This window comes from Rana temporaria, chromosome 4, assembly GCF_905171775.1.
Source record: "Rana temporaria chromosome 4, aRanTem1.1, whole genome shotgun sequence".
NCBI lineage: Eukaryota > Metazoa > Chordata > Amphibia > Anura > Ranidae > Rana > Rana temporaria.
The window spans coordinates 224,536,619-224,550,960 of NC_053492.1; the positions used below are offsets into that span (position 1 = coordinate 224,536,619).

Consider the following 14,342-nt stretch of genomic DNA (forward strand, 5'->3'; position numbering starts at 1 on the left):
GTATCCAATGAGAGCATTAAACTTACAAATGAAAAAAAAAAAATAGTAAAGAGGCCAAATTCTATGCCCTGGAATCTAGAATCATTAGTCAATAATTGTATTTTTTATTTGCTTTAAGGTGTTCTTAATGGATAATGGTCTTAGGGTGCATGAATTAAAAAAAAAACAAGTAATAGTTTGTAGTCTGTAAGCTTTCTTTCTGAAATCATTTTCATTGTGATGATTGTATTGCTTTGTAGATTGCCCTTCCACTTCTTGGTGACATTGGAGCTTTGCTAAAGGTATTTTTGCTTTTATCAAAACTATTTTGTATTTTTCGGCTGTGATCACTAACTATGAGAACATATTAATACAAAGTAGGTTTATCTGATAGAAATGATTTCAAAATTATTGTAGTTTATGAAAAATATTGAGATTATAAATTGGTATTTCAAGTGCTGGCAAGAAGCAAATATTTTACATTTTTAACGCTGACAGGGGTGCTTACAATGATCAGCTGTTATTCATTTACATAAAACCTCTATCCCAAATCGAAAAACAAACTTTTACTGAAACTGCAAATGCTAGCTGGAGTTGAGCTTTAAATTGTTAGTCACTTATGTAAATTCCATTAAAATCTGCTAGTCCATCTAATATTACCCTCGCCAGTGATTGACAATGGTGCAGTTTAACGGAGGCTCTTCCTCCTCCATATATGTGGAGGAGTCAATGTAGCCACCCTAGGGCAAGACGTGTGTCTGGCTGATCACCAGATGAAAATCAAAGAATGAAACCTTGGGGGGAAAAAACTAATGCAGCCACCACATCCAATGACTGATGAGCTACACTATATTTCACTTTTGTTTTAGTTTTTAGATTTAGTTACACTTGAAAAAATGGCAGGATGCTTACTCCAATGTTTTGTTCATTGGTGTGTAGGACTAGAGATGGGCCGAACACCCCCCTGTTTGGGTCAGAACTTTTTCCCTGTTTGGGCGTTCTGCAAACCAAACAGAAAACCCTATTAAAGTGTATGGGTCCTGAACTTGAAAAGTCAAAAGTCCCTATTTTGAAGGCTTATATGCTAGTTATTGGCCAAAAATGGCCCCCCATGCCAAAATTAATAAAAGGAATGCCGTGCCCTCCTTAATTCCCCCAAAATCCATACCAGACCCTTATCCAAGCATGTAGCTCTGAACCATACCAGGCCGCATGCCCTCAACATGGGGGGGTGCTTTGGGGACAATGACCTCTACAAGATAACCCTGTTGGCGGGGGTCTCTGGGCAGGGGGCCTATCGGAATCTGGAAGTCCCCTTTAACAAGGGGGCCCCCAGATCCCAGCCTCCCATGTGAATGAATATGGGGTACACAGTACCCTACCCATTCACCAAAAGAGTGTAAACAAAATATTTAAAAAAAATTATAAAAAAAAGTAAATGTCCCCCGATGTAGATTCATCATCAGTCACATTGCTGCCGCCACCGCTGGACTAATTTTTTTTTTTTCTGCTGTCAACTAAGGCAAGCCGCCAAATGCATGGCTTGCCATTTGACAGTTTTTATATAGGTAAGGGTGGGGCCACCTGGTGACTTCACCGGGTGGCAGCACCCCTTGTGACATCTCTGCTCCCAGGATGTAGCGGTGACATCACAAGGGGGCGGTGCCACCAGGGGATTCGCCAGGTGGCTCTGCCCCTTACCTATTTAAAAACTGTCAGGTGGTGAAGCCATAAGTAGTTTCACTTACAATTCTACTTCCTTTTTTTATTTCTCTGTTTGGGTCCCCCAAGGTTCTGTTCTGGAACCTCTCCTATTCCTAATCTACACTTCCTCCCTGGGCCTCTCTAATCCTCTGGAATGCCCTACCCGAATCTGACTATCTCCTACTCCCTTCTCTTTAGCGAGGCCTACCCTGCCCCATCTAACAACTGTACTTTTATTTTCTCCATCAGCTCATTCCCCACAGTTATTACCTTTTGCATCTCTTGACCCTCGCTCTTAGACTGTAAGCTCTAATGAGCAGGGTGAGAAGAAAGATAACTGCTCAGATGAACCAGAGAACTTGTCTCACCGAATCCAAACCATGGGTGCCGGCAATGCAATGGTATGCAAAATTGAAGAAAAAAAGCTGGGACAGCCGCACTCCAAAAACAATCCTTTTAATAAAACTGGTCACAAAAATTACATGCCAAAGCAAAAATTAGAACAGAAGCTGATGCGTTTCGCACTGTACTTCAGTGCTTATTCATAGCAGGGCCCTCTGATTCCTACTGCATTAAATCGTATTGTAATTTTACTGCCCTTATGCTGTAAAGCACTGCGTAAACTTTTAGAGGTATATAAATCCTGTATAATAATACAGAAGTAGACAAACAAATAACCAGCCACAGTCAGATGGAGTACCTACGACCTTTTGTTGTATCTTGTGGAAATTGCTACTCTCTCAGGGCTGTTTCACACCACTTGGTTGCATCTGAGTAAGCAGTTGTTTTGCATGTTCCTGCACATTTTGGACAGCTCATTATTAATTTTAATGGGCTGCCTAACATGTGGGAACTCAAAAAATGGACTGCAGGCGGGATTTTTAAAATCAAACTGCATGGTTTTTGCAGTAATATGCATTTTGGTGCTAGTGAGTGCACCTGCGTTTGCTAGATGCATGGGGGTGTCATTAAGATTTTAACGCATCCGTGCAGAGGGCGGCGCATTTTTGAGCAATTTCCGGCACCAAAAGTGGTGCAAACCAGCCCTCAAAGAGTAGCATTCATGGACAGTCTTTTGAATAGAAAATCTTCTTAACCATTGAGCATTAACGATCCTTTGCTTAACAACAAATTAAATCATCTTTATTAGTCCCCATACCTAAATTATTGTACATAAAATCCACCATGGCCAGGGCCAACACACAGAAAAACTGGGGGGGCTCATCAAGATCAAACATGTCAATTCTGCAAGGTTTTGTAACCTGTGTAGTCACCGTTTCCCCAAAAAATGCCACAACTAGAGTTGCTTATATTGACATATATGACATATGATCATCTCCCCATGGGGGAAAATGTCATCCCATGTTTCTGAGTACCTCTAGTCAGTGTAAAAGGTACTGATTGTAGCTAATACTATCTCAAAGTTGTTAAAACATTATTATGTTCAAACTGTGTATAAGCCACATTGGTTCAAAGTGAATTATTAAAAAACATTTATATAACAATTTATTAAAATTGGGTTATGAAATGTATATAAGCATACGTAATTTTATTTTAATCCATCTATTACTGTTATTGAATGAAAGTTTATCACAGGCTAAATAACTTTAACAACTAGCAATAGAATAAGACTGTATAAATGACAAGAGATTTTATATTCTGCATTTTCACCCATCACTTGCGTTGTACCTTACCACATATCACAAGCGATAACTTCCTTCTACTGTAGCTAACTGCCGATGACTTGACATTATGTGTTTATGGAAAATTAGTGTTTCTCAAATATCTAGTCGCTGCATACAAGAGAGTGGTTAGATCCAAGATTATTTTTTACAACAGATAGTTTCTGAGCTGCAGTTTCAAGGCAAAGTGATATGGATTTTAAGAATGTATGTTAATATTTGAGAATTGGCAAAAAGAAAAAATTACGGTCAACCAAATGAGAAATTGTGTACACAGTGAAGATTAGCAACTATTTTCAAATGTGTATTATGCATTCCATTTTAGAATGTGTGCAGTCAGTGTCATGCTGGTGGTCCTGGTACTGGCTTCAAAGTTGAAAAAGGAGGGGCCATTTCAGCACTTGACGGAATTAAGGTAAATGTCTATATATATATATATATGATACATTAATTCCTGTTAGGTATGGATGTCTAGGCCCACACTAGAGCCTGAAGTGCTGTAGAAACTGTTCCATTGCTTAGCCTCCAGACTTCTGTTTGGTCTATTACATTGGTATACACTATGTCTCAGTCCCTTGCACCTCTCTCCTAACCAAACAGATGATGACAGTTCAGTCTGTAAAAGGTGTGTAAACCATCTTGACATGTCTATCCCACTCTGGGTTCATTTATATTTAAAGGTTAACTCTACTTTTGTGGGGAAAACAATTGTAAATAATAAAAAATAGCATGTACAATTACGACACAAGTCATATTGTAATTGAATGTTATTAAAAACTTTTCATATTCAATCTGCAGCTCTGTAATTTTCTGTAAAATCCAATGCAATATGGCTACCTGAAGATGTTCTGTACATTCAGGTAGCCCCCCCATTAACATATTTTTCTGCTAGTGTGATTGGCTCACTGATTTTCCTATAAGTCTGCAATAAGAATTTCAGGCATATCCTGCAACAAAAATTTCATTTTTGGTGAAATACTTCCAGTAGGAAATCGCATCTAAATGAATGCAAACCCTGCAAATTTTGTCATTGGAGCCCTACAGGTGCAGCAGCTGATGGATAATTTACAAACATGCAGTGATTTCTTCAAAATCACAGAAGCTAGGAATCTGCAACAAAATTTGTTAAAATCCTTGCAATGTACATATAGTAGATCACCCAGAAGGGAATGTCACTCTTTCATTTTAACCTGTTTACTCCAGGCACTGTGCACTGCTCAAAGTGGTGCTACAAGGGGAGGGGAGGGGCACACACAGACTAGCTGACAGGCAGGGAGGCAGTGGGGAGAAGGAGACAGAGGAGAGCAGAGAACAGGGCTGTGGATGATGGAGGCATGTAAACTGACCACAGTGTCAGTTCTCAGCAGCCATTATTAACCGCGGTCAGTTTACAGGGGGAGGGCAGAAACTATCAGGATAAACCAGGTATTTCAGGTGACACAGGGGGGGCAAATTACACAGCACAAGCACTGTGCTGTTCAAGCTTTAAAGGAACAGGATCCATTTGTATTGTATTATATTGGACTGTACTGTAAAGTGTCAGGTTAGGGCAACATAGTAGCAGGTTAGGACGGCAGAAGCCAGCAGCACTGTCCTTTGTGCTGCCCAGATTTGACATCAGCCTCTGAGGGTATGAATGGCTCTGAATACCCTTTGATTATATGTGAATGGGTTTGAAGGTAAACAAAGCCATTAAAATGAATGTAGAAAGCTGAAGTAAGGACAATGGTGACTGCAAAAACCTTACTGACAGATCAGGAACTGCACAGTGACTTTGACAAGCGAGTGGCTGCTGGGTGTATGATCAACTATATGGGGAAGGGAGGGGGCAGTTTTACATCTTTGCACTAGGTGGTGGATGACCTTGTGCCAACACTGGTGACGGTTTTTATATATATATATATATATATATATATATATATATATATATATATATATATATATATATATATATATATATATATATATATATATATATATATATATCATTTTGTAACGTACACTGTTGAAAATGGTAGCTGGTGTATAATTGGTTGCTCTAAACAATACCTTCATTTTACAAATGTTTTGTAATGTAAGACCTGCAGGTTTGGTTTATCCTGTTGTATAAAAATTATATGGTTTTAGATCACCTTTGACTTTTGTTGCAGTAGTTGCTGATGCTATTGATAAAGCAATTTATGTATTCTATTCTGATATAGCATTGAACTGACTCTTGTAACCCAATATCTGCTAGGGTGATCCTGGCCCAAGAGGTCCTCCTGGGATACCTGGCAAAGAAGGTCCTAAGGTAAGTGGCGAAAGTGAGTAATAACCAAAATATTCTCATTGGGTTTTTATTTGTGTGGATATGGGGTTAAAAAACATTTATTTCTATCAGCACTATCAAACATATATTCTGGTGATCAGTATAGATGAAGCGATCAATTTCCCCAAAATAAACAGGATGACAGACCCATGTAATGACACTGACAGCTGCTCAGCAGGAATACATTTATTTTGTATAGATAAAAGAAGAATGTTGTGATGAAAGTGAAGAACAGATTGCTAATCAACATGTCATGATGAAACTATATCTCATAGTATATTCAGTACAGCTAGGCGGTGAGCTAGAATAGGATTGCAGAGCACAGATTCATACTCAGATGACTGGACAATAATGAATCAGTGACGGCTTTATCAATCCTGATATCCTATTGCATGCAGAATTATGAATCTCTGCACTTACAGTCTCTAGATTTCATGTCTCTTTTTTTTCATGTGAATAAATATTCATGCATCTTGTTTTCTAACTGTTATCTTATTCAGAGGTATAGTCTTTTACTGAAAATACTCAGCTTTAGATTTTTTAGTTTGTCATAGCAGAGCACAGAAAAAATAAAGAAGGAAAAAATATCATTTTTAGTCCAGAGGTTTTCTGTGTATGAATAGTGTATGACATATTCCTGGTAACTCTGCATGCTACTAAAAATGAATTGTACAGTTCATTTGAAGCAATGTAGTTAACAGAGCTTGAAATGAAATCCAGTGATTGCACTGTTGTTGAAATTTTGTTCTAGGGTATCAAAGGTGAACGTGGCTTCCCTGGCCTGTCAGGAGAGAAAGGTGACCAGGTACTGATGTTCTGTTCTTTCATCTGCATATTTGTCTTACAATGAAAAGCCACAGTTTGCACTGTAAATGGGAACTAGTCTCATTGGGCTCAGTGGAGCAAGAAAGAAATAAAGTGAGCTGTGCAAAACTTCCGTAGAGAATTTAATTACTTTTTCCAATCACAGGCTTTTATAGACTGAACAAAGTTCAAGTTGTGTATCTGTATGTTAAACTGTATTATATAATTGCAGATAAATTATAGTAAGTGTTTATGTATTATCTGCTGCATGACTGTAAAATCAGAAGCTGAGCATAACTTGTGTATGTACTGTATCTTTGTGGAGATTGTGGCATAAAATGCCCTTTCTAAACTCTGTAAGCAAAAAAATACAAAAAAGCAAAACCGCAATCTTGAACTATGATTTAAGTTATAGTAGTATTTCCATATAGCGATTTAGTTAGTTTTTTTATTGCTTAAAAAGGTTGTTTACCCAGGGACATTGAACACCATCTTGGGTCTAGAAGTCCCAGTAGGTGTTGTTTTTGAGCATGCAGCTAGCTATAGCCCATTAAAGTTACAATATGTGAAGTTTCATGTAGAATTTATACAAATACCACTTACAATATATGTGGAAGTTTCATAAATGTATTTGACTTGATGTAACTATATGGTATCGATCTGAGATAATCCTAAAATCCTGCAAACCCATAGATATGAAAATGTCATATCTATGGGTTGCAGCAGGCACTCCCTCCCTAAACAGGCAATACATGGCCGGATTTTTTTTCAGCTGATTTCTGATTATTTAAGATGAAGTCCGTTTGGCTTCCTTCAAACATATATTTTGAGGCAAACATCACCCCTCTGCTCTAAATGACAAAAATTGTTTCATTTTTATTTTAGAATTATTACTGAAAAGAATAGTCAGAAAGGAACGTAGATGGTAAAAAAAATAAAAATAATGTGTCTACTTACATTGATGGCCAGTAGTGAAGAACCAAGCACACTTGTATTACTGGTTAGTGAAAAAAGGCACTCTTCATAGTGGTGGTCAGTGAGAGGTGGCATGCCTCTTAAATTGTTGGAAAGAGTGTGCTGTTACATTGAGGGTTAGTGGGAAGAATGTGTCTTACATTGATGGTAATTGGCAAGAATGGCACCCTTCACACTACCCACAAAGGAAAACAATCTGTTTTCTTGTGCGAGCAGATGTAGGTTTCGGGGTGAGGGAGCACCTTTCAAAAGAAGACTCTACTTTTTTTCCTTAACTGTGATGAAATGTCGCAAAACCTTTATTCAATTTTTATGCACCACAGTTCAGCTGCAGTGCATAGAAACACAGACAAAGAGCTGCTGTGTGGATAAATGTAGATATGCCCAGGCTACTGCCCAGCAATCTTCCATACCTGCTGCATGTGCTTTAAAAGGGCACATACAAAGAATTGTTTTTTAGAAGCCCTTGCAGAGACCATTGTTTATTTGGGCATAGAAAATGCCAGGCTCGGCACTAGGGTGAACACGTTTATATTTCATTACTGGCTTCTTTAAAAAAAAAAAAAAAACACCCAGACACCAAGGGTTCCCAAATTATTTGAGGGGTCTGTGTGCCATTTCCTCAGCAATTTAAAACCATTTTTTTATGTAAATGTCAGAGCTTTAAAAAAACAAAAACACTGCTTCCAGACAAATGGAATTTAAAAAATGTATTGCACTGGTATATGTTCCCCAGGGCAGTGACCAATACCTCACCCCATGCTAGATTTTTCTGACAACCCTTTGCCTATTAGCCAAGCATTTTTTTTTAATTCTGCTCCTATTGATTTAAATGGTATTAGGGTTCAGCATATGAATTTCTTTGAGGTTCATTAAATCCTGCTCAAACTGAACCAAAGCAGTTTTCCATATTACTAGTCAATACTGATCTGAGGTGAAAGGCTTTAGTTTCAAAACACTACTGTAGCTTAGAACTGCTTAATGGAACTGTGCAGGTACGATCAAGTCTGAGGTCAATCCACCACTGCTACTGTTTTTCCAGTTATCATCAACAAAGTGTTATATCACCCTATGTAAATATTTGTAGTATTACATTTTTTCAATATGGTTATCACTATTAAATTTAAAAGATGTGCATGTTTTTATCTCATTTTAGGGATTACCTGGTATTCCTGGAACACCTGGAATTGCTGGACCTCATGGACCTCCTGTAAGTTTAATGTCATGCATAATAACAATTGTAACATATTAAAATATACGATTAAACAGAACAAAAGTCATTCCGATCTTGACACAAATGTATTACTAAAATGTTGAAACCTATTAGTTGAAATAAAAGTGAGTATGGGTTTGTGTCTATCAAAATGCAAATATATTATGGGCACCATCCCTTATTTGAGCAAAATGGCCACCCAGGTAGGTTTAAGTGATGGGACTTTAATTGTACCACATAGAAGTGAGGACCATCTATAAATTAAAACAAATATTTATTACAAAAGTTAAAAAATACAGTCCACATATACGTATTTATCGGCGTATAACAAAAAAATTTCCCACTTATCAATTGGTATTTTTTGAAAAAAAAAAAGTATGAGATTCATAGACTAGTAATTTTCAGGATTTGCATTGAAATATGTGTACATAATTAACCACTATGGGAGATGAATATCATCTTCAAAAAAATCCAATATGTTAGCAGACCATAAAATACACATTTTACAATGTATTAACAAATCGTGTAAGCATTTATCTTTTAAATATATAAAAACCAAAAAAGAGCAACCGTCCCTCATTGGAGAAAAATATTTGAAGAAAAAAAAGTCATGTATAATACAAATTGTAACAGAATAAAAAATATTCTCAACAGAATAAGAGTCATCCATATGTTGATTCAAATTTATTGCTCAAATAATGAAACTTATTAGTTGTTAAACTCTTCTTACATGTGCAAAAAAACATGAAAGGAGAGGCAATTAATTGGCTGATTTGTTTAATTATAATCCTCCAGCTTTAATTTACATGTGTTGGGATTTTGTGTCTTTGATCATTTAATTGTGATTTCATTTGGCACGTATGCTGCTTGAGCAGGCTTATTTTTCAGAACTGATTCATAGCTTAAGTTGACTTTACAAATGGCTTAGTGGTTACTGTATCAGACCATGGCAGTAGGTACAAACAGCAAACTGGGGTTACCTCACTCTTATCATAGAATGGTATTCTTAAATTGTTTCTGTTCTGATATACAGTAAAATTATATGAACTCTTATTGAATATAGCTGTAAGTGGTATCCCTTTGCTTTTAACTTGGCTTAAGTCATGATACAGCCAAAAGAGAGTGTGAATTTGGATAATAAATTAGCTTATTATCATAAACATTTTTAACATTATGGCCAGGGAAAAGTTAAATCCAGAAACTCTAATCGGAAGTTAATTCAGGAATCAGGATACAAAGCATTTTAGCTTTACAGTGTGACTGAAGGTTTAAATGCTCAATCTATATGTTCCACAGTCTGAGGCTGGATTCCAATTAGTCCAGCTTCTCCCTTGTTACTCCAGGCCCTTCATTTTCAATAAGACAGATATGTGCATATCATTCTTCAAAAAAGGGATAACTTATAACTCCCGTTCCATGCGGCAAACAGTCATAAAATTTCCTGTTGGTACAAAAAGAGGTTTTTGGACATCAAACATGCTAGTTTTATGATAAACTCCTAAACCATGTGGACAGCCTTCCCTGAAGAGTTATAGCTGCAAAGGCTTGGCCAACACAATATTGAACCCCACGGACTAAGACTGTTCCATATCGTATCATAAAATACAGTGAGTGTATAGCTTGTATAACAGTGTAAATTTGCTGTCCCCTCAAAATGACTCAACACACAGCCATTAATGTCTAAACCGCTCAACAAAAGTGAGTACACCCCCAAGTGAAAATGTCCAAATTAGACAGAAAGTGTCAATATTTTGTGTGGCCACCACGATTTTATAGCACTGCCTTAACCCTCTTCGGAATGGAGTTCACCAGAGCTTCACAGGTTGCCACTGGAGTCCTCTTCCACTCCTCCATGACGACCTTTCATTTGAGGATACCCCACAGTTGCTCATAAGGGTTTAGGTTTGGAGACGTTATTGGCTGGTCCATCACCTTTTACCCTCAGCTTCTTTAGCAAGGCAGTGGTTGTCTAAGAGGTGTGTTTTGGGTCATTATCATGTTGGAATACTGCCCTGCAGCCCAGTCTCCGAAGGGAGGGGGATCATGCTCTACTAAGTATGTCACAGTACATGTGTGCATTCATGGTTCCCTCAATGAACTGAAGCTCCCCAGTGCCAGCAGCACTCATGCAACCCCAGACCATGACACACCCACCACCATGCTTGACTGTCGGCAAGACACACTTGTCTTTGTACTCCTCACCTGGTTGCTGCCACACACGCTTGACACCGTCTGAACCAAATATGCTTATCTTGGTCTCATTAGACCACAGGACATGGTTGCAGTAATCCATGTCCTTAGTCTGCTTGTCTTCAGCAAACTGTTTGCAGGCTTTCTTGTGCATCGTCTTTAGAAGAGACTTCCTTCAGGGACGACAGCCATGCAGACCAATTTGATGCAGTGTGCGTCATATGAACTGAGCACTGACAGGCGGACCCCCCCCCCCCCACATCCCTTCAACCTCTGCAGCAATGCTGGGAGCACTTATATGTCTATTTCCAAAAGACAACCTCTGGATATGACACTGAGCACATGCACTCGACTTCTTTGGTCGACCATGGCAAGGCCTGTTCTGAGTGGAACCTGTCCTGTTAAACTGCTGTATGGTCTTGGCCACCATGCTGCAGCTCAGTTTCAGGGTCTTGCCAATCTTCTTATAGCCTAAGCCAGGGATCCTCAAACTACGGCCCTCCAACTGTTGTAGAACACACTGACATTCACATACATGACTAGGCATGATGGAAATTGTAGTTCCTGAACAACTTGGGGGGCCATAGTTTGAAGACCCATGCCTAAGCCATCTTTTTGTAGAGCAACAATTCTTTTTATTTTTTTCAAATCTTCAGAGAGTTCTTTGCCATGAGGTGCCATGTTGAGCTTACAGTGACCAGTATGAGAGAGTGAGAGTGATAACACCAAAGACCATGTAATACTAATGAGTCACATCACACCAGGGAGGAAAAGTGTCTAATTGGGCCCAATTTGGACATTTTCACTTAAAGGTGTACTCACTTTTTTTGCCAGTGGTTTAGATACTAATGGCTGTTTGTTGAGTTATTTTGAGGGGACAGCACATTTACACTGGCATACAAGCTGTACACTCTCTACTTTACATGTAGTAAAGTGTAATTTCTTCAGTGTTGTCACATAAAAAGATATAATAAAATATTTACAAAAATGTTAGGGGTGTACTCACTTTTGTGAGATACTGTGTGTGTGTGTGTGTGTGTGGGCAGTGACTGGCATTAAGGGGCTGAGTTTTTGTGCCAACTCTTTAGCAGTGGCATACTAAGGGGAGGGCGGGGGGCATGCCACACCAGGTGACACACACTGGGGGGGTGTCAGTCCGGCTCCCCCCCTCCGCCAATTAAAGGAGACAGCGCCGCCACAGGTTTAACATTGCACAGTGATAGAATAGACATGGAGTGCCCGAGCGGAGCAGGTATTGGCTTTGCGGAGGGGGGGCCAGCTCCACCTGAGCCAGTTGGCACATCTGGTACTGGCGCAGCGATCCCCTTCTCTCACGGCTCTGATCAGTCTCGGGCAGCGGCTGTCATCTGAGCAGAGAAGCTGCCCCCCTCCTTTATGTCTATACAAAGCTGTGCATGCAGGAGGAGGGGAGGCGGCTTCTCTGTTGACAGCCGCTGCCTGAGACTGATCAGAGCCGTGAGAGAAGGGGATCGTTGTGCCAGTTCCAGATGTGCAGACTGGCTCAGGTGCGGCTCGCACTCCCCCCCCCCCCCCGCCAAGCCACTACCTCAGGCTCTCTGTATGTGGTGTGTGTTCTGAGCCTGGTACATTATGGGCTGCACTGTAGGGGGGTCTGTGTAACATGCAGGGAGTCCAGAGCTGTTAGGGGGGTGTCTGTGAAACATACAGGCGTCTAGAGGTGCAGGATGCTGTGTAATGTAAAGAGGTCCATAGGTGCAAGGGCTGTCTTATGTAAAAAGGTCCAGCGTTGCAAGGGCTGTGTAATGTAAAGGGGTGCAGGGTGCTGTGTAATGTAAAGGGGTCCAGAGATACAGGGGCTGTGTAATGTAAAGGGGTCCAGAGGTACAATGGCTGTGTAATGTAAATAGGTCCAGAGGTGCAGGGTGCAGTGTAATGTAAAGGGGTCCAGAGGTGCAGGGTGTAGTGTAATGTAAAGGGGTCCAGAGGTACAGGGTGCAGTGTAATGTAAAGGGTCCAGAGGTGCAGGGTGCTGTGTAATGTAAAGGGGTCCAGAGGTACAAGGGCTGTGAAGGGGTCCAGTGGTGCAGTTGTAAAGAGGGGGTACACAGAATTGACAAAAAGATATTGAAGGGTGCAGAGGTATGCAGGGGAAACAGTGGGGTGTTTTTTCATTTTAAGGTGGGGGGGTACCAGATATAGGATCCGCCCCGGGTGCCAAATGCTCTAGGTACGCCCCTGTTTTTTAGGATGTATTGCCTCGATTAGCTAATCTGTAACTGCTAGTGAGAACAGTGTGTTCTGCACAGCATGTACTGTCTAGAGGTGTCAGGATCACAAATTTCCTACAGGCCTGTAATTTGTTAGTGGGGGAAGCTTAGCTATTATTGTGTGTTGTTTATGCACAGTTCCCAACTGTCCAGATTAGGGAGGACTTTAGGGGTAAGATTGAGATAATTGCCCAGCATCATGCCCTGCCCTATTCCAAAGATCAATACTTCATGCATTGCCTGGCCTCCCTGGTCCCCGTATTTGGTACCCCCATCCACGATCCCTAACAGCTTAGAATCACAGATGTAGTGTGATGTAATATGACACTGAACTGGGATATATTCAATCTTATCTGTGAGTTATAGTTTTTACTTGTATTGTAAATAAAATGCTTACATTTCCCACAGCACCATACAATTGTAAATCAAACAAGGTACAACAGTTATATTCAGTACTCCTAATTAAAGATTTAATTTTACACAGCTATAGACTGCTTTTAAAGTATTTTATTAGCATGGTTCGTAAGAAAGATTGTAAGTCATATTAACTAGACTTACATGAAATATAAATGTAGCATGGGTACATTACAAATGAAGAGTGTTATATAGTAGAATTTATGGTGATTTTCAGAATATATGTGTAATCCTTTAAATAGCATTTTTATGACATACAGTATTTGTCATGTGTAAGTAGTAGACCATAGGATTATAGGTAACATATTATCTAGTGTTCTTGTTTCTTTTGTATGTAATATCAGGTATATAATAAATATGACCTATTACGTAAAATTTTAGCAATATTTTTTTTTAGCCTATCATATACTGGTTCTTGGTAGACATTATTTAGGTAGATATTGAACCATATTTTTACAAGCATTTTAAAAGTACATTCAAGGCTTCTCAGAATTTTTCATAAATTACTTTGGGCTAATTTAAAGTAATTGTAAAGGCAAAAGGCTTTTTATCTTAATGCATTCTCTGTATTAAGGTAAAAAACCTTCAGCATGCAGCAGCCCTCCCCAGCCCCCTAATACTTACCTGAGCCCCATCTAGATTCAGCGATGTAGGAGTGTCTCGGCTGCCTGCGACTCCCCTCCTTATTAGCTCCCACTGCTGTCAATAAAAGTCAGTCATACAATCAGGAGAGAAATGGCAGGGCCGGGTCATGGCTCTGTATCTGAATGGACACCGGGAGCTGTGGCTTGACTCAGGTGCCCCATAGCAAGCTGCTTGCTGTG

The 14,342-nt window shown here is 39.5% G+C and overlaps 1 protein-coding gene across 1 annotated transcript in view; it reads left to right on the forward strand.

Annotated features, from left to right (window-relative positions):
* LOC120935697 (collagen alpha-1(XIX) chain-like) overlaps positions 1 to 14,342 on the forward strand; it is a 335,822-nt gene that overhangs the window by 313,173 nt on the left and 8,307 nt on the right. Inside the window, exons 23-27 of the mRNA XM_040347751.1 lie at positions 240 to 281; positions 3,691 to 3,780; positions 5,602 to 5,655; positions 6,425 to 6,478; positions 8,609 to 8,662. Coding sequence (XP_040203685.1) covers positions 240 to 281; positions 3,691 to 3,780; positions 5,602 to 5,655; positions 6,425 to 6,478; positions 8,609 to 8,662 — 294 coding nt within the window. The remainder of the gene's footprint in view (positions 1 to 239; positions 282 to 3,690; positions 3,781 to 5,601; positions 5,656 to 6,424; positions 6,479 to 8,608; positions 8,663 to 14,342) is intronic.